Source organism: Podarcis raffonei, chromosome 4 (genome assembly GCF_027172205.1).
Source record: "Podarcis raffonei isolate rPodRaf1 chromosome 4, rPodRaf1.pri, whole genome shotgun sequence".
Classification (NCBI taxonomy): Eukaryota; Metazoa; Chordata; class Lepidosauria; order Squamata; family Lacertidae; genus Podarcis; species Podarcis raffonei.
In genome coordinates this window covers 58,602,362-58,625,824 of record NC_070605.1, presented here as the reverse complement: position 1 = coordinate 58,625,824, position 23,463 = coordinate 58,602,362, and the positions used below count along the sequence as shown (strand labels likewise).

General features: G+C 39.1%; 2 protein-coding genes across 8 annotated transcripts in view; one reads left to right on the top strand and one right to left on the bottom strand.

Moving 5' to 3' along the window:
- KDM6A (lysine demethylase 6A) overlaps positions 1-16,876 on the top strand; it is a 103,586-nt gene extending 86,710 nt beyond the window's left edge. For all 3 annotated transcript variants that reach the window (XM_053386871.1, XM_053386870.1, XM_053386868.1), the window contains 7 exons: positions 1,105-1,253; positions 4,904-5,018; positions 6,365-6,552; positions 7,862-8,003; positions 12,250-12,376; positions 14,317-14,487; positions 15,999-16,876. In XM_053386871.1, coding sequence (XP_053242846.1) covers positions 1,105-1,253; positions 4,904-5,018; positions 6,365-6,552; positions 7,862-8,003; positions 12,250-12,376; positions 14,317-14,487; positions 15,999-16,028 — 922 coding nt within the window. In that variant the 3' untranslated portion in view covers positions 16,029-16,876. The remainder of the gene's footprint in view (positions 1-1,104; positions 1,254-4,903; positions 5,019-6,364; positions 6,553-7,861; positions 8,004-12,249; positions 12,377-14,316; positions 14,488-15,998) is intronic.
- Positions 16,877-21,108: 4,232 nt separating this feature from the next.
- Positions 21,109-23,463, bottom strand: part of DIPK2B (divergent protein kinase domain 2B) — a 183,706-nt gene continuing 181,351 nt past the window's right edge. For all 5 annotated transcript variants that reach the window (XM_053386864.1, XM_053386865.1, XM_053386866.1 and 2 more), the window contains one exon: positions 21,109-22,843. In XM_053386864.1, the coding sequence (XP_053242839.1) occupies positions 22,503-22,843 (341 nt within the window). In that variant the 3' untranslated portion in view covers positions 21,109-22,502. The remainder of the gene's footprint in view (positions 22,844-23,463) is intronic.

The window sequence follows — 23,463 nt, the reverse complement described above, 5'->3', positions numbered from 1 at the left end:
CCCAGGAGAGGGACACAGTTAACACACTAGCCTCATCCAGTGAAAGGCACCCTATGACTCTAATACCACTGGACCTTCAGTGACAAGCATCCACAGACTACATATCTGGTCCTTTTCAGGAGTGCAGGACTATCCAGAACAGGTTGAACAGCACCTTCATGGGCATATGAGCCATACTCTAAAATAATTTCTGTTTTAGCAGAATTCGGCTTCAGTTTACTAGACTATCCATTACTGATTCTGAACACTGATCTCACATGCTCACTGCCTCACCTGAGCCTAATGTAAAGAGGGGAGAGACATGGTGAGATTTAGTTCCAAAACTCTAGAGTGCTGTGCTTCGTCCTGAGGTTATGGATATACAAAAGGAGTGTGAAGGTGCCTGATATGGGAAGGTTGTTCTGTGAAATTATCACTTTTCATCTCCCATGTATGTGGTGGACACTGTATTCTTTTCTTCCTTGGGGTCTACCAACATATTCGTTAAGGTGTAATCTCCAAACAGCTTTCTGCTCATGAAAGGTCCAGGTGAAAGACCTTGTGCATGCTTGTGTGTCAGCATCTCAGTGTTGGAGCCATGGCTCTTGTGGAGAATTGAGTGGTGTCCAGGGTGGCATCAGCTATGAAGGCTATGGTCCTAGAGTTTGATTGGATTCGACATGATTTGATTTGATAGTCACTTTATCTTTCCCAAGGCAAGCCAAAGCAACTTACAACCAAACCTTTTGTAAGGTCTGGTGCAAGTTTTGCTGGGAGCCATCCAGTACATTGGCTACCCACAGGAGTACCAAATGAATGTAGATGGAAGCAGAGCATGAGGCTCTCAGTGAAAGAAAGCAGTTGGATTTGTTAGTTCTCATAACCAGCAAACCACCATAATCATTCTGCGATCCTACGCAGCCTATTGTGGCTGGGCATTGGGTTTTTGTTCATGAAAAAGGCTTAAGACAGTATAAATTAGCTATCTGATACAGCTTCCCAAAAGGGTCAATAGATTTTACTTGTGTACAAATATGAAGTGCTTTTTAGGGTAAATGTGTAAGTAATGTAATTGGTTTTTGCATCTCCAAATACCACATGGATTAATTTGCTGTTTTACAACAGGTGGAAGCTACAGCTTCATGAACTTACAAAGCTTCCTGCTTTTGTGCGGGTGGTATCAGCAGGAAATCTCCTCAGTCATGTTGGTCATACAATCCTGGGAATGAATACAGTCCAGTTGTATATGAAGGTGCCAGGCAGCAGAACACCAGGTGAGTAATGTGGAGTGCTACATACTGACACAAAAAACCTCTTCATTTTTACCATTTCTGAATTGTTCTGTCTTCTTTTTGCAACTTTACTTTTCATTAATAATTCTGAATTATACATTTATACATCCTATTGATTCTGAAGATTTTCTTAGTAGTGCTTGCAGCTACTTTCTTAGTGGCTCTTTGACTGCAATGATGACCATATAATATTGCAATTGATTTTAGTTTCCAACAAATGTAGCATAAGATCACTAATAAAACCCAACAATTAAAAAGCTGCCTTGGATTCCTGGGGGCGGGGGGAGGTGGAGTGTAAATGAAATCAATAGTAATAAATGGATAAAAATCCAAACTTCTTGCTCTTGCTGCTCTGGCCACATGATGCAGCTCCTTAATGATGACTTCCTGTCTGCTACAGGATACTTCACTAGTTTTTCTTCCTTAGTTTTAATGTGGGGATCACTAACGCAGCACCTTCATTTGCACCCACAGGAGGAGCCCCAGACTCTGAGCTTTCCCTTCCCTTCCCTTCCCTTCCCTTCCCTTAAGCAAGTCTCTAGTCCTTTGAGAAAGATGTTAGGAAGTAAAATGTCTGGATGCCCTTAGAAGCAATTTCTGTGAAAATGAGTTAGCCTGACTGCTGGCTTTCTCTTTCCATTTAGTGCAATTTTCCCACGTGCATTTAATTTTCTAATAGTCTGTGGAACCTTCTAGAAACAAGGAAGCATCTTTCCTGTGGTAGGTTCATCTGAGATCAGGTCCATCCAATAATTTTTTTCCTGCAAATACTACCACACAATAAATTCAGGTGGATGTTAAATAATCCACTCCCCAAATGGCAAATGCAGAATGTGAAAACTTTGCAAAGAGGCTTAGGCATGTCTCCTGCTGTGCAGGAAGTGATATCTAGGTGCACATTAAGAATTCACTGCAAAGTTAACTTACTGTACAGTGGTATACATGTCTACCTCAGAAGTAAGTCTCTGTGTTTCATGGGGCTTACTCTCAGGTAAGTGGGTGCCGATAGTTATGCTTTATTTCTTCATCAACAGTTTATATACTGCTTAATTGCATGGCAACCTAGGCTGTGGTTTAGTGATGGAACTGGGGTAAATAAGGTTCTTTTGCCTTTAATAGCTTTTGCTTCACAGTCAGGACCAAGAGGACATAGTCAACTTCCTGTGGTAAACTTAAGATTGTTGTGGGGTGGGGGGAAGCAGTGACTGCACTCTCTCAAACATTGCACTATGCCATGACGTGTTATGTTCCCCTGCCTCTTGACAGCCATTTTGTGACTGGCAGCAATAGCACTCTATCAAAATGTGCCTGCTGGTCTAAGAAGGTTGGCACCCCCTGTTCTAATGCCTCCATGGCCTTGAGTCACTTTATATCTGCCCTTGCATCCCAACATATCCCTTCACTTGTTCTGCACCATCACCCTCAGCCATTCAAAGACCACCTGTTCCCCTCAGAATGGCTGCTGTTCCTTCCATGTTGCCTGTTATGCATGAAATTGCCTCCAATAGAATGTCTGTGATGCCACTTCTATTGCTTTCTTCAAATTCCTCCTCAAACCCCACCTTTTAAATGATGCTTTTGACACAACTCATTAGTCCCCATATCCAACTGCAGCTGAGAATAATGGCATATTCTTTCCCTATTTACCCAAGGCACCATTCCCCTCACTTCCTTAGTTTTATGGATGTTAAGACCCCTGAGACAGGGACCTACCACTTCATTCTTTATAAAGCGTCACATGCATGTATGATACTATATAAAGAATAATAATAATACTTGTACACTAAACTACATCAAAGTCACTCTTGGTCACCCTGATGAATTACCTTTACAGAGAGGAGGGCAAGCAGAACTTGTAGTTGCTTCCTGATCTCTCTGTGGCTGTCAATACTAGTGATCCTCTGGGACCAACTCCATGGAATGGGAATTGGGTGCCCTATGTTACAGTGGTTCCTTTCCCAGTTACAGGAGCAAGTCCAGACAGTAGCATTGAGAGAGGGCTTTTCAGTCCTCTGTCAGAGGACCTCTGTCATAGTTATGCTTTGAGGTGCTGCAGGGCACTATTTTAACCCCAATGTAGTTTAATATCTATATGAAGCCACTGGGAGCAGTTAATAGGATTTTTGTGGCAAGGTGCCATTAGTACAGGCAGTGACCATTTTAGGAGCATTCAGTGTGCCATCACCAATGTGCAGGTCCTTTTGAACCTAGAAAAAGCTGTGTCGGGGACACTTATGCGTACTGTGCCAATACGCGCAGGGGCCAGGAATGTGTACTCTGTGCAGGGCTTAACCTGGAAACTACAATTAGTACAGAATGCTGCAGCATAGTTGCTGACAGGATTAAGACCCTGCCAGCATAAAACACCTCTGCTCTGAGATGTGCACTGGTTGCTGATTTGTTACTGGGCCAAGTTCAAGTTGTTACTATTGGTATATAAAGCGCTTAAGAGCTTGGGACCCACTTACTTGCAGGATCACCTTACCCCATATGTACCCACTTGACTGGTTTGTTCTGCAGAACTGGCCACATAATAATCGTTCTGCACTTGTAAGAAATTGGTCTTTTAGTGTGGCAGCACCTAGGAACTCTCTGCCTATTGACACTAGGCAGGCAGCTTCTCTGTAGTCCTTTCGGGGCCTTCTTAAAACATTTTTCTTTAGGCAAGCCTATCCAGGCATGTCAGTGTAGACATATTTTAATCTCTTCTTAGTGTACTTTAAAATGTTTTGATGTGTCTTTAACTTTTTTGTTGATTATTTTAATACTTGTATAAACCGCTTAGAGGTTTTATTACAATCAAGTGGTATATAAATTTTCTAAAGTAAATAAAATATAAATTCAGAGCTGCACTTTAAATCCCAAAGCTTGCTTGGAACACGTGTGTCTCAGAACGTTATCTGATAAATAGCAAGGTGTATGTAATTGTCTCAATCCTCCTTACATTTGTAAAATGAATTGGTAATGGATGCATATTACTGCAGCTTTCATCAGAAGTTAACTATGCATCAAAGTTCCTACAATATTTTTTTGAAATATCCTCCTTCCAACTCTAAATTCTATGATTCGTATCCATTATTATATAACCTATAACTTGCTGAAATAATTAAAGTTTTAAAAGTACTAGAATCTGACAGCCCTGATTTCAGGCAGTTTTGAACATCCCATTTTTCACCTGGATGCTTAAGTGCATTGTGGCAGCTCAACTTCTGGTTTTCCTGCATGAGAAACATCTATCTAGCTTCTGATTAGGTTTTAGACTGCAACTGTCTTCAATTAGATATTTTAATTTATAATTGATGTATGTTAGATGTCTTCAATATCAGATATGAAATGTGGGGTATTAATTTGTAAAAATAGTAAGTTAAACTGATGGAATAGTACCAGTCCTAGTCTGTTGCAGAACAGCAACCAAAAAATGTTACAACACCTTATGAAGAGATAAAATCATATTCTGGTACATGAAATAATATATTGCTTATGAAATCATATGCTGCAATGAATTTGTTAATCTTTAAGGTACCACAGGACTCTTATCATTTTTGTTTGCATGTTATGCTCCATATTTTTATAGTGCCCTGCAAACATCAATCATCACTATTATTGTTTTGTTTTTTTCTTATTAATTTCAGGTCATCAAGAAAATAACAACTTTTGCTCAGTCAATATAAATATAGGTCCAGGTGACTGTGAATGGTTTGTTGTTCCAGAAAATTATTGGGGCGTCATGAATGACTTCTGTGAAAAGTACGTTCAGTATTTTCCATCACCATATGCTGTGCTTCCAATTATTTCACAATCCACTCTGTCTCTAAACAGTGCTATTTGTGATGCTTATTTGGGAGGATATATTACTTTGGTTTGTCCTAGTACAGGGGTTGTCATTGTGGTGTCTGTGGACACCAGTGTGCCCGCCAGTATTTCCTATGGTGCCTGCAAAAAGGCTCAGCAAATATCCTCTCAAAAATCCACAACACACAAAAGACTGTTTGCAGTGGCTCAGCTTCTTCTATGCTGCACATGCCCCCTTAAACATGCACACATTTCATTGACTGCCCACCCTTCCTTCCATTCTAAACAGAAGCGGAGGTACAAAATGCTTCTCTCTGTGAACAAGCATGCAATGGTTTCCCCTCATTGATGGTTTTTTTTGCAGGAAGGGGGCAAACCTGGACTTTTGTGTGGTCCTGACTCTTTTTTTTCCCTTTTGGATGTGGTAGCCATTATAGCATGTTCTCATGCAGACCATTTTGCTTTATACCACGCCCCACACCTTTCAGCCACTTTGTGACTGGCACCCACAGCACTTTTTAAAAATTCTAAATATGCACACTGGCCCAAACACGTTAGCAACTCTTGTCCTAATATATTACTTTTTCATCTCTCTCTTCTGCCACCTTCTGTATGTTATGGTGTAACAGCAATATTGATGTGGAAATGTAGATACGCATTGTTGCAGCTAGAATCTAAAGAACTGCTGCAAGTTCCAACCCATCATCCCCAGCCAGCAGGACCAATAGTCGGGGACGATGGGAGTTGTCATCTAACAACATCTGGATGACAAGTTTCCCATCCCTGGGCTAGCCTGAGAGCTTTTGGGCTTGTGTTTCTTCAAGAGGGGTTTTTCAATCTTCATGGCAAACTTTTAGATAGAAAGGGTTATATGTGATTTGGTAAGAGGGTCTGCTGTTCAAAGAAAAAGACACAAAACTCCTATCCCTTGGACATCCCTAAAACTAGCAGTTGTGAATAAGCTCAGTGATTGTAGCAGAAATTCTGTCACAACTAAAGTGGGTATTACTGAAGCTGTATTCCCTGGAAGCAGCAATGTGCTTAAAAAAAAATAGTACTTAGTGCAATAAACCCCCTAATTTAGTTAGTAAGTTCTGCAAACATTAGGATGTAGCAGTTCACTTTGGCTTGGAGGTGTTCACTAAAGTGAAAGTTTCCTGTTTGAGCAAACTTACCTCTTAAGATTATTTATAATAATCTTTTGTCCTTTTATTGTGTACAGCATTTTGGATTGACATGTTTTTGATGTATATAGAATATTTTGGTTGATAAATATTTACATTCATCTTTTCCTGTTTCAGAAACAATATGAATTTTCTTTTGGGCTCTTGGTGGCCTAATTTGGAAGATTTGTATGAAGCCAATGTCCCAGTATATAGATTTATTCAGAGACCTGGAGATTTGGTGTGGATAAATGCTGGGACTGTACATTGGGTTCAAGCTATTGGCTGGTGTAACAATATTGCCTGGAATGTTGGCCCTCTTACAGGTATGATGATGTGTCTTTACAGTTACACAAATACTTCATAAAAGCACTGACACAGCTTTCAACAGACCACCCACATTTTTCAAAATAAGAAGCCCTTAGACTGTGTGATTTTGCAGAGGGCATGAACGAGAATAATGCATATGACAATTCCAGATCCTAACAATCATTCTGAAAAAAATCCAGAGGAAATAGACTTTTCTGAGATCAGCTCTCCAGCGTAATTTTACATCAAAAGTACCTGTTTGTAACAGAACAAATTTGGATTAATTTATTTATTGTCAAATATATATGTAGGAGTCTGTGGATGGAATAACATGAGATGATTCGTCCGCATTTAGATAATATTTCAATTTAATAGGACTAGTAAGAATAAGCTTTCTGCCTGTGTAGCCCCTTTGCTCCCCCTTCATGGCAGGAACAGTCCAGGAAGTTGTCAGTTAACTATAGTGTCTCATTTTGTCTGAACCAGGAAGCTGCTTACCAGCTTTGGAACAAGCTAGGGAATTCCTCCATGGTTTGAAGTTGGCTTGATATCCTGTCTTTTTCCAAAACTGGTAACCATAATTCCCCAGACGAAACAGGAAACTATCGTTGATTAGAGGCTTCCAGGTTTAATCACACCCTGTACAAAGGGAGGAACAAAACAGGCTGCATGTGTGAAGAAAGGACTCATTCATTTTTCTCCTTATTAAGACCTAGTAGGATTGTATGAAGTAGCAAAGTCAGATGTCATATTCCCTCTTTGTGAATATGCTGTGTGCACACATGCCTTCTCCCTTTGCACATTGCCACCCATCATCCATCCTGATTCCTCAGACCATGGCTTGCTGTGATGTCCGAATTGGCAAAAGCGCTTCTTGCAGACCAATACTGAAAGGTGATTTAAAGCCGAGGTTGGTGAGGTTTGCTGTTTTGGAGGAGGATAGATAGATGTACGGCTTTTTCTAATGCCCCAAATCATAGTGTGGAGAATGTGATATCTGAATGAAGCCACAAATTGTCAATATCTGAGGCAATTAAAAACATTTTTTGTTCTGCAGGAATATTATTTCTTTACAAAAGGCTACACTTAAGAGACAAGGAAATTTCAGTTTGGTTCTTTTATGTGTTGCTAAAGAAAGAACTGCCATTATCATATTTCTCCCCTGTTTTCTATTTCGGTGTGACATACACAAAATCATTTATTTTGGAAACTGCTCAGAGGTTTTGAATGTGACTGTATATATATATTTTCTTAATTGAGAATAACTACAGTGGTATTTTCATATCTAATTGGTACCCTTACTTTTCTCTCTTTGTTTTATTGCAGCCTGTCAATATAAATTGGCTGTAGAACGGTACGAGTGGAATAAATTGCAGAGTGTGAAGTCAATAGTACCTATGGTTCATCTTTCTTGGAACATAGCACGGAATATCAAAGTCTCAGATCCAAAGCTTTTTGAAATGATCAAGTATGTACATTTTAAATCACTATGCTTGTTAATTCAGAGTGTGGTAGTCAACTAACTTTTACTTGAAGTACATCCATTGAAATTAATGACTTTGACTACTTTAGGTCCATTCATTTTAATTTGTCTAAGTAAATGTTAGCTGAATTCAACACAGAGTTATTACCTTAATTTACTGATTGATACAAAGGTACAAAGAACAGAGTTCTTGGTGAAGCAAACTAGCTATATCCAATGAGTAGATATATTTTTTAAAAAATGGCATGACCCAGTGGTGGAAAATGTGCTGTAAGCTGCAGGCCCAGAGTCTTCACCTGATCACTTGGAGGCTATTTCTGAGCATTAGTTTGATAAGACAACATGTTCATGATAACTCTGCCTTTGCTGCTAAATTAAATATATGTTTTGTTTTTTAAATATTAAGCATCTTTCTGAATGAATAATGCAACCAAAGTACAACTTGCAATAAAATGTTAAATAAACATGACACCCATCATTCCCACCATTTTACATACATTTCAGTTGTAAACAAACCCCACAGTTGCTTTTATATAAAAAGGTGACACATCCACACCAGTAGCAAAAAACCCCGAAAAAAACAAACAAACAAAAGTGTTCTGGCCAACAGCAAGCATACTACACTCTAGTGGCTGTGAGCAGCATTGCAGTGTAGAAACACCTACTGAACCGACACCAGTTTTCCCTTTTAGCTGAAAGACTAGAAATTACTGCAGTCTCCCCACCCCCACCCCCTTTGGCTTTCACTGTTCTGATTTTATGTTCTGTATGTGAATAGCTGTAAGAAAAATCCTCTGGGTCTGTAAGTCAGATTGTTGGGATGGCCATTCGCATGGGCAGGGTGTCGTAATATTTTCTTTGGCTTCTAACTAGAAGCAGTAGGTACTCTCTTCTCTGGCGTGAGAGTTAAATTCCCAGTAGGATTGTAGAATGCGTGGTACTGTTTTCTCCACTCTTTCCAAACTGTCCTGGCTATAGAGCTTGCTGATCCTCCTCAGGTGACAGACTGGTGCGGATGCTTTTCACTCCTTCTCCGTCCCCTCCTTACATGAGGGCATTTCTCTCCCTCCGTCTCTCTCTCTCCCCCCCCTCTCCCCCCCCCCCAATGTTATGTTGGGAATTAGAAGAAAGGAATAAAAAGGGGGAGAAAGATACCGGTTAAATTGCCAAAAACGAGAGAGAGATAGAGAGACAGACAGATATTTCAGTGTACAACTCAATAAAATTGCCTATCCCTAATATAGCATACTGTGTTCACATTTTCAGGATATTATTGAATAAATTAAATATGACTCAAAACATGTTTTCATGTAGTTATCAGCAATGACATTGGTGCAGTTAAAAAAAAAGTTGCATTTGGAAGACAACTTAAGCATTCTAAAAGAGCCTATAATTAAAATGCAACCTAACATTATTCTAAAAGAAATAAAAAGGAGACAGAGCAGATAATGGGGTAGCGTTCAAAGAGGGAGGAACCTGAAGTTTGGAAGAAACCAAGTGCAGTACAAAAAAGGCAAGCTGGAAATAAAAGCTAACAACAGAGGTGTCAGGAAAAGTAAAGTGGCCTCTTATAAGTACACAACACCAAAAGGTGGTTCTAGGAAGATCATTCTAGTAAATATTTCATGCAGCAATTGGGATCCAATGTTAAAAAGATTATAACAGGAAATTGGGGGTTCTGTAGGTTATTTGGAAGGCTTGTGGAGGGAGAATAGGATTGAGGGTGAAGCCTCTGTCAGGAATCCTAAACAGGATCCTAAACAGCCATTCAGTCTGCTTTGTTGTGGCCTTTCTCCAACATTCTTTGACTGGCATGGATTTCTCTTGATAGATGTGTGTATAATCAGGCATGTATCACTTAACCAAATAGATGGGGCACACAAACATTAATTCAGCCTACTGTACATTATTGGTAGTCAGAGCAAATACCAGAACATATCAGTTGCCAGAACCCAGTAAGCCATTAACTACACTGTTCTTTTAATCTGAAACAAAGATTTGTAACTTTCCAAGTTTCCCAACAGTCAGGACAGACAAGCAGACTTTGAGGTCAAGGGTTGGTAATTTCCCATCACAAATTATTGTATCTCATAGAATCTTCTGTCATTAAACATTGAGGAACTCAACTAAGTAGCTCTCATCTGTGCTGAGCATAAATTCTTCACTGTTGTAATACTTTGGGCATCAGAGAAATAGATGGGGGCAGAACAGAATGAACAATAGAGAGAAGAACAGGAAATGATTGCACTGAAATAAAGACATGAGCAATAATTCTCCATTTCTGCCTCAAGAGAAAGATATGTTAGCTGATGGTGTTGACCTTTCTTAGCTGTAATTTCCAATCACATTTGCCTGCTCCTTGGCCCCATCAGCCTGTATTATAAATTGTTTTTGTGTCATACAGGAGTGGTTGGGTTTTAGGTGCTTTTTGTTAAGATTTTTATTTTTTAATTGAGTCTATAGAATGAAAGTAACTTTTGACAAATTATAAAAAGGGGGAAACTTGGGGTGATATTTCTGTTAAGTAGAATGTGCAGAAACACAACACTAAGAGGGCATACATTTTTAGATATTGAATAATAGCTCAAAGGTAGTCACATTAAATATTGTCAAGGGATTAATAAGTATCAAACTGAGATTAGTATATTGAAAATACTGTTGATTAGATGCTATTGTGTCATACAATTAAAGCCCTATTCTTTTCTAAGGCACGACTGATTTTTTTCCTCTTTTGTCAGCAATGATTTGAAATATGATTGGTGGGAGGGAGAGAATTTGAGTTGAGATGGAGCCCAGCATTATTTGAGTCATAGAGCTGTAGTGTTGGAAGGGACCCTGAGGGTCATCTTGGACAGCCCCCTGCAATGCAGGGATATAATACCATTTATCACTGATATTCCATTGGCAGTTAAACTTTTAAAAAGTTTTCAGTAATGGGTCAGTTTGACCTAGGGAAGATTAAAACACAAACACTTTGAAAAGCCTTACCAATGTGAAGAGAGCCCTGATTCTGTTTATGCCATCTTAGTTTAATACACCCACCATTGGAAAACCAGTCATGCTTTCTTGCTAACCCCTTCATCACTTAACTGCTGGAGAGGGGGCAGAGCTCTCTTACTTCTCTCATTAGAGTGCCTTTAGGCTCTGGAGTCCGTGGCTCCCATACTTTTCCAGGGCTTCTGAGTCAAATAACTATTGAACATAGGGGCCCTGGAGAACTATGTTTCCAAGGGTTCTTTGCACCCAATATACTGCTGGTGGTGCTTTCTTATTGGCACCCTAAAAGACTGATGGAGACAGAAAGAGGCCTTGAAGATGCCCCCATCCCACTGTTAGGGGCAGGGGGATTTTGGGGGAGAATTGATAGGGATTTTTTTAAATTATTTTTTTTGCAGTCTTCTTGCACGTACTCATAAGACTTGTGGTACTTTGAACACTTTCGGGGAAAGTGCAAAAACTAAGTCTAAAACAAGTAAGAGACAGAAGGAACTTTACATATCTTTAGCTGTCAAGTAAACACGCTTCACTTAATTATAGTGCACCATAACCACATCAAATGGGAAAGATACCTAGGCCAAGTTATTATAAACACCCATTTTAAGATTATCCATCGATTGCAGAGGACATCCCCCCAAAATCAACATAATTTATAAATGAATCTTTGGTTGTTAGAAATGCACACTGTCAGATTGTATATTTATCTTGAAGTTCATATTTACTGGCTTCAAGTCCTACAAATAGTTATACAAATAACAAAGAATGGTGTGAGATTTGATGCATTAAGAATGCTGCAAAATAATATAATGAAGGTGCCTTTAAAAATTTGTATGTTTGATAGTTCATTTTTGTTAGTTGTGAGGACAATGCTCAGTATTGTGGGATAGCCACTATTTCTAACATTAGTTATTTAAGGGGTTGGAAATAGCATGAATAGACAAACTAACAGATATGGTTTGTAGGGGGAAATTATGTGTATTAATTCTTTTTTCTAAATGACATCCTTTTATGTATTGGGATTATTATTTTGAACAGTAAATATGTGCGTATTTTAACAATAAAAATGGAAAAATGTTTCTGTGATGCCACTGGTGTACTCCTATATCCAACAGGAGAGGCAGTCGTTTGTCCTTTCATAGTAACAAAGTTTTAAAAACAATAAAATTCAAACAACAAATTCATAAAACGGTGTTAAAATGTATAATCATTTGAATTATTCTAATATCTGTTGCAGGTATTGCCTGTTGAGAACTCTCAAGCAGTGTCAAACTTTGAGGGAAGCTCTAATTGCTGCAGGAAAGGAGATTGTTTGGCATGAGAGAACAAAGGAAGAACCAGCTCATTACTGTAGCATATGTGAGGTGAGTAAATATGTATGTGCTGTGGGTTAATATTTGCTTACAGTTTTAACATCTGATTACTGACTTAATCTCTTAGACCTTTCCCCAATTGTTTGCACTTCAGTAGTAGTAAAGTATCCCACTCCTCCTCTTCTGTGAATGGCATCTTTAGCTCATTTGAATCAGTCAAAACCATTCAGCATACTAGTCATGCAGCTGATACTGGGAAACACAAAATTTTTTTCTCCTTTAGAGATGCAATCCCAGAACTGCAAGTGCATTGTGGATCACTTGCACAGCAAGGGAAGCTAAAGGATGGATAGTGGCTGGCAGAAAGTTTTAGACTATGCAAGTTCTTGGTTTGAAGGAGGAGAATGCCAGATTAGAACATGTCTCTAGTTTCCCTCATCACAGAGATAGTAAGAAGGTGTATACTTGCTGCGGAAGAAATAATCACACTCTGAATTTCTGGGCAATTGACGCTTCTTGGATGTGTTCTGGCTCCAGAAGCAAAGGTGTGGCTGCATGTGTATATAACTGGGTTTTATTCAGACTAAGTTAGTTGAACTTTGATTTTGATGGAGCACAAGTCAAGTCATGGCTAACTTGCCTCATTGATTTCAGAAGGAATTGAGGCAACTAACAGGTCTAGTTTGATATAATGCTAAATCCTAATTTGCTTAACAAACTGGCCTGGTTCACCCAACTCTAAGAAACATGCAGGATCCTGTCATTCCTCCCTGGTTCTTTTTACTCCTACACTGAGCTTAGCTTGTCTTTCAAACCTGTAGCCATGGCTTAAACATGAGCCCAACTTGTGCTTAGTGAATAGAAAGCTTAACCACGAGCCTAGGTTCAGGCTACATGTTAAGCCAACACTTGGTTTAGCTCATTGTGGTGCAGGAGCAAAAATGACCAAGGAGGAGCTAAGCAACTGTGACCCCACACATTTGCACAGTCTCAGTAAGCCATAGTTCACCTTACACTGTCATGTGAACCAGGCCAATGATTTAACCACAGGTTTTCCCACAGATGATCAAGCAAACCATGGGTTATTTGTCCAGAATTTGATTTTCCTTCCAGCTAATCCCATATTGCATATTGCTTAGTGAGCACATGAGGTGAAGTAATCAAACAAACCATAGTTAAGGAAAGGTGCTAGGTTTACATGGAATGCCTAGACATAGTTAAAGGAAAGGCTTTCAAAGCATGGCTTCAGATTGTGGTTTGTTGGCAGTAGGCAAACCAGAGGTAGGTAAGCTGCTAGGCAGGGTTCAAATGATTTTTTTAAACCCACTGTTTAATAAAACATAGTTTAAGAAACCAAGGCTCATTATGTGAAAACCAAGTCCCTGTCTTGATCTACTCTATTGATTTATTTGGTCTGGCTTTGCTTTATCCATAGTAGTACTAGTGTTGTTTGTTTTTTACATAGGTCTATTTCAAGTTACTACTATTGCTCTTTGTGCCTTCAGTATCAAAGATCTTTAAACTGACCTGTGAGGGTTTCTTCACCTCCAATACAAAGTGTAATATGGGTTTTATTATGTGAAGGCTATCAGTAGAATTTATTCTTCTGAAATATGCTGGGTCTTGATAGCAAGATGTTCTTACTTTCCATTGTACAATATATTATCAGTGGCCAAATATTTATACAGAGTTTGAAAACTTAGAACTTGCTCCACACATAAAATAGCATGTCATTTCATGGCTGGGAGCAGCCCATAAGCTCGACTTTGGATGGACTCTGGCTACTAGATTTCAAAAGAGCTATGCTGTTTCATTCAGAATTACCTCCTTACTTTCCTGCTGCCACTACCCAGCCAAGTCTCAACTGTTTTTGCCATTCTAGCTCAGTTGCCTATATAATATATGCGATGCCAAATTAAGTCCAGGTCTAGCTCTGCTGTCACATTCATATTCTGCTACAGCTTAGTTTTGCTTCCTTTTTGTATCCACAGGTGGAAGTCTTCAATTTGCTTTTTGTCACAAATGAGAGTAATTGTCGAAAAACCTATGTCGTACATTGCCTAGACTGTGCACGAAAGATATGTGGGAATCTGGAAAACTTTGTGGTGCTAGAACAGTACAAAATGGAGGATCTGATGCAAATCTATGACCAATTTACATTAGTAAGTAAAACTGTATTTGTGAGGCAGTACTTTATTAATATATGCCAACAGTTTGAACATACTGGTTGTGCTATTCTTGTGTAACTATATGTTCTACTTGTTACAAGAAAAAAACTTGTGCCATTTAGGCAATCACTTACTGTATATAATATAATTAGAACTTCAGGAGAATCCTGGGTTATATTAACTTATTTCATTGATTTACTACTAAGCAAAATCTTGGGAGCAACTATATTGCATTAATTTTGCTAGAATATCAGATGTAAAGCATGTGGAATCCTTCATTTGCAACTGATGAGGTACCAGAATAAGCAAATATGTATTATTTATTTATTAATAAAAATATGTATGTACTGCTATATCACAAAAAATATCAAAGCAGTTTACAACATTAAAAAGATAAAAACCATACAATAAAAGCACAAACAAATTAGAAACAATTTAAAAGCAAAACACTTAAAAACAAGTGTCAATAAACCATTGTGGGAGATGTACTCTTAATTGCTTCCATAGGCCTGGTGGAATAAATAAGATTTCAAGCTGGCACAAAAGGTCCCCGCTGGATCTCTATTGGCTGAGGATGCCACAGGACTGGGCCAGTGACACTAAAGTCTCTGTTTCTCTTTGTTGTAAAATGAGCCTCACCAACTCGGGATAACCAACAATGCTCCAGCAGATGATCTTGGTTGACTGAGCTGGGATTCAAAGGTTCAGGTTATCCCTGAGCTACCCTGGCCCTAAGTTGTAAATTAATGTAAGAACCTTGAACTGAAAAAAGGCCTCAGCGCTCGCCCTGACAACACTGGTTCAGGGACATGGATTGAAGAAGTGTATTTGTTATTGGGAAGGAATAATTTTTAACCTGTTCACTTAGAGTTCCTAAGTTGGAATGTCTGGTGTTGGGAAGGGAAAGCATACGAGCATTGGAGACAGGTTGGAAGTTGCTTACTGACCTTACTTTGGCATGGATTGGGTTGGAAGAGAACACTAAAATGAAAAACAAGGACTCCAGTGCTACTTCTAGTTGGATGGGCTTGGATCATATATCATTCCTCTGTTCATGTCAGGGTAGGGGCCACTGTAGCCCAATGTACCTTATTCCAACCTATCCAAAAAGTTAGCCAACCCCAAGAGCAGATATTCATGGACTGTAGAGGGAAGGAGAGATGGGAAAGGCATGTTCTACAAATGCTCTTCTCATTCACTGAAAGTTTGGGTCCATACCATTGTGTGATGGTGAGAATTTGCAGAATGCATGCCTTCGAGGGAGCTAAACAATAAGGGTAAACTGAAGCTTGTCAATAAAACTTGGAAACCCTTTGAATAAGGGGATTCTTAAGCAATGTTCTGTGTGAAATGTTCAGAAAATAGTATTGCAGCATCCAGATACATAAAGAAGCAAACAATGAACCAGTTCACTTCCGCTCTGGACTGAACAGTAACGCTTTCTAAAGACACGTTCAGTAAATACAACTTTTTAAAAGGTTCTGTATTGTGTTATCTCTTTTCAGGCACCTCCATTGCCATCATCTTCATCTTGACATTTTTCCAAGGACATTTACATAAAAACTTTTCTGATATTCAGGAAGTGACCCAGTTCTGCACCACTGATTTTTGTAGCGATCCCATAAGGCTGCTGGCTGAAAGCTGTGTCTATGCAACCTTCCAAGTGCGGAGTGTCAACCAACTGGACAGGAGAGAGCACAGCTCCTATTCCAGAATTTGAAATATAGAAAGCTCATTCAGCTGATTTTTTTAAAAAGAAAATTCCACGTTTTGTATATATCTGACAAAACTGGCAACATTATACAGACTACTGACTTGAAGACCACCTCTTTTGTATTTCTCTGTTTCTGGGCTGATGAATTGGTTTCATCTATTTTTCCTCCCTTCAGAGTTTTCTCTTGGAAAGTACTAGCATAGCTGGTCATTTCTTTGTAAGGTAGTTAGAATTTTAAGTCTTTCTTTGGGCTACACTTTTTTTTTTAATGTGAAAGGTTAGGTGATACTCTTTTTTTTTTTTTTACTGCTTTTATGTTATTCTGTCTTGTTTTGAAACCATGATGGTTACTTTTTGTTTCCTAAATGAAATTTTAAAAAATTAACAGCCAAGTCACAAAGATAAATGGGTTGCACATAGACTAAAGAATAAACTTCAGATTTGTGATTTTGTTTCTAATCTTGATGTAAATTTACACTATTTATAAATACATATTTATTGCTTGAAAATATTTGTGAATGGAATGCTGTTATTTTTTCCAGATTACCTGCCATTGAAATTTTAAGGAGTTCTGTAATTTCAAACACTACTCCTATTACATTTTCTATATGTACATAAAACTGCTTAGCATTGTACAGAAACTTTTATTAAAATTGTTTAATGTTTAAAGTTTTTGTATTGTTTGAGTTTTAAAAAGAATTTATGTACATTGCCCCGTTTTTGTTGATTTTTTTGAATCTGGTTATATATATTTTATATATACTCTTGTGCGTGTGTGTATATATATAATATATATAGAAAACTGAATATAAATATATGTATAAAAATTAGAGCCTAAATTTTTCTCGTTTTAAGTTTTACATCTATGGTAGATTTGAGGTGTCTACTGTAAAGTATTGCTTACAAAAGTATGAATATTTTTAAAAAATATATATGGTATGTATCCTCAAGATATGATATGTCCTTCAGACTGGTTTATTGTTAAATTGCACTTCTTGCAATTACAGACAAATATAGCTGATGCCAAATCGTAGTAGTAAGAAATGAGAAATAGCCTACCTAGCTAACAGCTCAAAAATAGTAGCATTTTGAAGATTAACTCTAGACACCTTGAAATTTAGCAAGGTATGATCAAGTAAAATAGAATTTTGATGAGACTGATATCTGAGAAGAAGATGACCAAAAAAAGATTTGTACATTCCAGTTGCTTTTTTGAGCAAGTGTAAGGCTATATTGTCTTAAGTACAAATCATGTTCTATTACTGCTTATTTTGTAATTCAAATTCCATTGTAAATTTTAAAGACATTATAATCCTTTAGGGCATCTTATCTGTTTACAGTTTAAAGTTAATAATAGCATTTTATTTTATTAATTTGCTTCCATACTTTCTTAACTGTTACATGGAAACACATTAAATCTAAATCCAAGATCTTTATTCATCCCAGTGGATTAGTTTACTGATTCATAAAGTTCTGCATCAAGTGCACTGATAATTGCAGCTTCATAACTGTGGTATTTGATGTTGCTGAAACAAAGCACCCCCTCCTTTTTACATTAACAGTTTTTAAATGCTTCTTCTTTAGTTAAAAGAATGAGCAGCATTTTCCCAAACCAGAATTTTGTTGAAAGCCAGAGTTTACATACGTTGATGTATCAGATACAGTTACTTTAATATGAACACCAACTTGGAACACAGAAAACATTTCAGGGAATAGAACAGAAGTAAATGGATATCAGCCTAGCTAATCCAATCCAATCTCCTCTCAAGTATTAGAATGTAGACTGGCTCTATTCACTGAGCAGACTGATTGTTCACAGAAAGTCTAATTTTACTTTGTGCTGGAGGAAGCAGAGCAACTTACTTCAATAAGGCTGCTTTACCTGTACCTACTCTAGTACTTTCTATAGGTTGCATTTGATGAGATGATGGAATCCTTGTTTTACAGCCCATGAAGAAATGAACTAAAGCCCCAGTAGTTTATCTGCTTATCACAACTCTCAGGATAGTGTACCTCCGTATAGTAGCCCCCACAGGTGAGGTACCCTTCAGAGTGAAAAGAACCCTTTGGCCATATAGTGCCAAATGATGCAGTCTTCTTGCCATTTGACCCAAACTAACAAAATGAATTTAAATAGGGACAAATGTCTGGTTCTACACTTGGGCAGGAAGAACCAGCTGCACAAATATAAGATGGGAGATGCCTGACTTGCCAGTAGTACACAAGAAAAGGATTTAAGGGTCTTAGTAAACCACAAGCTTAAGGTGCGTCAACAGGGAAATGCAGCACCAAAAAACGCTAATGCTATTCTAATCTGCATCAACAGAAGTCATAGTACCACTTTGAACAGACCACACCTTGAATACGGTGTCCAGTTCTAGGCGCCAGAATTTAAGAAGGCTATTGACAAGCTGGAATGTGTGTGGAGGAGGGTGGCCGGTAGCCAAGATGATCAAGGGTCTGGAAACAAGCCTTATGAGGAGCAGTTGAGGGAGTTGGGCATGTTTGTCCTGGAGAAAAGGAGACTGAGAGGGGATATGATAGTCATCTTCAAATATCTCAAGGGCTGTCACATGGAAGATGGAGCAAGCTTGTTTTTTCCTGCCCTGGAGGGAAGGATCCGAACCAATGGATTCAAGTTACAAGAAATGAGATTCTGACACAACATCAGGAAGATCTTTCTGACGGTAAGAGCTGTTTGACAGATGAACAGACTCCATCAGGGAGGTTATGGACTCTCCTTCCTTGAAGGTTTTTAAACAGAGATTGGATGGCCATCTGCCATGGATGCTTTCATTGGAGAGAGTTAGACTAGCATACATAAAGACAAGGACCAAATTTTGTTGAGCAATGCCCAAATTGTAAAAGCCTGGAAAAGAACCTGGCACTCACTCTGTTTGCTTTGGACACAAACTGGTTGAGCATTGCTTGACAACACAGGGAAGATCCTTTGTTCAGGGGCCCACTTCACTTTCCACCAGGATACTTCCACAAAGCATTGGATCAGCCCGTCTGTTTCTTGGTTTTGCCTTCATTGAGTTTCTTCATTTTAGTAGGTTGGCATTTTCACTCACATGTTATCTATAGCTCTTAAACATCACCTTATGTGAAGTAGACCTTTGAGAGCCATTGTTCATGCCTGAGAGTTTCAGCATCATGTAGCTATGATCTGGAAGTTGCGTAAAAGTCAGTATCATTGCAGCTGTGGTCTAGAATTTAGCCCACAGACTCAGTACTTCATTCATGCAGGAGATGTCAAGAATTTTATCCTATCTTCTGAACAGGAGGAAGAGCTATTCCCAAGGATAGAGACTGGCTTCTAGGCACACGGTATGGTTACTTACAGTAAGAAACACTTGCACATCAAGTTGGATTAATGGGTTCAGCCATATCTTTTCAAATGCAAGAGAAGTGGTTGGTTGGTTGGTTGGTTGGCTCTTAGAAGCAAAGGCTCAAAAATAGGAATAGTTATTTCAGTGCCTTATCCTATGGCACCCTAGGTATCTCTCTTTGATAGACACAGAGTTCTTATATTTGCTTGTGATAAACTCAAAATGGCAGCTTGTGGTAAACTCACTACAGTGGAACCTCGGGTTGCAGACATAATTCGTGACAGAGGCACGTCCGCAACCTGCAGCGTTTGCATCCTGAAGTGCTGTGTCTGCGCCAGGCGCAAAGTGCGATTTGGTGCTTCTGCGCATGCATGAGCGGCGAAACCCGGAAGTAACCTGTTCTGGTACTTCCGGGTTTCCGGCGGTCTGCAACCCGAAAACACGTAACCTGAAGCGTCCGTAACATGAGGTATGACTGTACAGCTGCATGCTAGATTGGATTTTTAACCCCAGCCCTCATAAACTTTATTCTTCGCACCACCCCAGTTTAGTTTTCCTGCAGAATAAGGTGGAAGCAAACTCAGTAAATATTTAAAAGCACAAATATGTGGTTAGTAATAATTCTATCTCAAGACAGAATCCTTTGAAAGGCTTAAGATAATTGCAATTCATAAATGAACTTTCCAATGGCTTGGAGATGATTTTTTAAAACGTGTTGTTGTTTTTTTAAAAAAATTCAGTAGTGGCAAAGGTTTCATTGTCTGATGTTGCTGATTGGGTTTTTTGTTCAGAGCAAAAACAGCAGGAGTAAACATGCATGCTACTTTTAGAGCCAAAATTGAGTTTGAGTTTAAGACTATGATTATTCTCAAAAGTCATAAACCCATTCATTGGTTGATTGAAGGAATTACAGGCATTCAGTTTTCTCAAGCCAAAGGAACCTGCTTGTGATTTTGCTGTGCTTTATTCCAAGGACGGGGAATCTGATCTTCCAGATGTTGTTGGACTATGACTCCCATTTCCCTAACTATTGGCCATGCTCACTAGGGCTGATGGAGCCTCATTTGTTTATTTTTAACATAATTTCCCAAGAACATACAAATCAGGCTATCAAATCAATAACGAATGCTATAAAACAGGCAGCAAACCCCAAATTAAGCCTAATTCTATAATCAAAATATTAACATTAAAAACAAAAAACAATTCTAAAGGAACCAGCAAATGGTACAAAACTGCGCCAGCAAATAAATTAATGAGCCAGCTGAAGACCTTTAAAAAAGCCACATCTTCACTAACAGTCTAAAGCAGGTTTTAGACTGCCAACTGTTTTGGGACTACAACTCCCATCATCCCTAGCTAACAGGACCAGTGGTTAGGGATGATGGGAACTGTAGTCCCAAAACAGCTGGAGGGCCAAGTTGGGCCATGCCCGGTCTAAAGCAACATAATGGTAGTGTCCAATGCACCTTGCTTGACAAGGCATTCTATAAGGTGGGTGCTACAACACAGAAAATCCTAACATGAAAGAAGGCAGTCCTTAATGTACCCAGGTTCCTTAAACTGAATTGGCAACCAGTGCAGTTTGCATAAATCCGGTTGTAATGGAACCAAATTTACTGGCACCCCTCAGCATTCTGACTACAATATTCTGCACTAGTTGAATTTTCAAAATATCTTTCAAGGCAAACTCCAACAATTTCCAGAGAATCACAGGTTCCCCATCCCTGATGTCAGACTTGCTTTCAGCAGTTGGCCAGATCAGATGCTGGCTGAGGACTCCAGGGGCTTGGAAAGGGCCCTCAGTAGCCTGTCCTCACCATGCCACAGTCCACCACTTCCTGCCAGATGCTTTTCAGCATCAGACAGTGATGACCCTTTTAAAGAGGGGTAGCAAGCTCAGCTCCCAGCCCATATTATAAAAGGACAGATAATGCATTTGTTTTCCAACTCCCTTTATTTCTTCCTCATACCCTATAACTTCTTCTGTATTGCTCCATATACTTGGACCACTCCTTCACACATTAAACCATCATCTTGAATAATGCCTTTATGCATTCACCATCTTCCATTGCCAAGTGACTCTCATTTTTCAAGCCCTTCACCCTATCTCCATCTTCCCCATCTGGGCAAGTACCTCTTGTTATGATCCCATCTCACATTAAATCAATAGTAATCCATTACAGTGGTTGTGGTCTTCATCTATCTTTCTAGAAGAGCAGAGGTGTCAGCAAAAGTTCCTTCCCACTCCTGCTGTGAGTGGGCAACACCTTCAGTCAATGTTCTGTGTCTCTCCACAGAATCCTGGCTCATTTGTCATAGGAACAAAAAAAATGGCTCTGAGTATGAAGATAGAATAAAGAAAGGCAAGATTTCAAGCACATATGATGGATGAAGGTAAAGCACAGGCAGTTTGCTAGTGGGGCCATGTGTGCCCCTGGCAACTTATACTCTCCCTGCCTTCCCTGACTCAGCCCAGAAGGAAAGGGAATGAGGAGTAGAAAGCTTGCAGTTGGAAAGATGGAGCTACCATGGAGAGGGAACAGGACAGGGATGTCTATGTTGTCCTGAAAGGGACAATTGATTCTATCACCTACAAGTAGTCAGCAAAGTCTGTGCAGCCATAGAGAGCAGCTTCCTAGAAAGAAAGTCACCATTGTAACAACGGCTTGGTTCATCTTTAGCATGCTCTTAAACAACAAGCTTGTAAGATTTGCATTGATCTTGCTGAAGGCATTTGTAAAAGCAAGGTAAATGTGAGAAGTTAGAATGTGGTGGTCAATAACAAGGAGCTCATAGAGGTGCTGTGAACCTTTGAAGAGCCACCCCAACAGGACCACTGAGTTCTATCATGGAATGTTTACAAAGTGAATGTCTAATGGTGGCAAAATCAGTGTTTCCTGGATGATTCTATTCTTTTGACTTCAAAGGTAGCAGTAGTAGGTAGATGGCAGCAAGCTTTCCTTTTAGGGTTTATCTCTGTATTTGCAATCAGGATAGCGGTAGGCAAAACGAGGATCACAAGTCTGCAGAGGTTTCAAAATCTCTTCCAGCGCTTGAGCTGCCCTGATGACTTCTTGGTCAGTTAGAAAGCTGTCTGCACATCTGCTCAGAGCTCTGTCAATCTTCTCCTGGACAGGAGGCAGAAATTTTTCCTTTAAGAGTTTAGGCAAAAGTTCCTCACAAACCATGATGAGGCTTCGTGTATCCTTGATGGAATTACAGGAGGGAAGCTCAGACTGGCAGTCTGTAACCAGGCAGCTGAATATGTCCTTATGTTCCTGTTGTCCATCCATCAGCTGCTTGCCTAACAGAAAGTAATGAGAAGCTTTGATTATAAACATATATGAACAAATTCCAGAAGGAGGACCATGTTAGTCTGCATTGCAGCAAAAACAACAAAAGAATTTCAGGGCATCTTAAAGACTAACATTTATTATGGCATAAGCATCTGATGAAGTGGGCTGTACTTCATGAAGGTTTATGCAGTAATAATTTGTTAATCTTTCAGGTGCCACAATTTTATGTGAGCAAATATTATCTTTATACACCTCAGCAGTGTTTAGATTAGATGGTCAATTGAATTACAAATGGATCAACTTGTCTTGACTGTTCCACAGGGAAAAGGTATGAGCTAGTAGAAGAACAGAAGTTTTATCCTGCCAGGTCTTTGGCAAGGTATGAGGCCTCCATCTCTTCCCATCTTCTAAGAACAGGCATAGGCAAACTTGGCCCTCCAGATGTTTTGGGACTACAACTCCCATCATCCTAAGCTAACAGGACCAGTGGTCAGGGATGATGGGAGTTGTAGTCCCAAAACATCTGGAGGGCCAAGTTTGCCTATGCCTGTCTAAGAACAAGGATCTTCCATGATGATGATGAATAATTAATTATTTACCCTGCCCATATTACATATTATGACTGAGA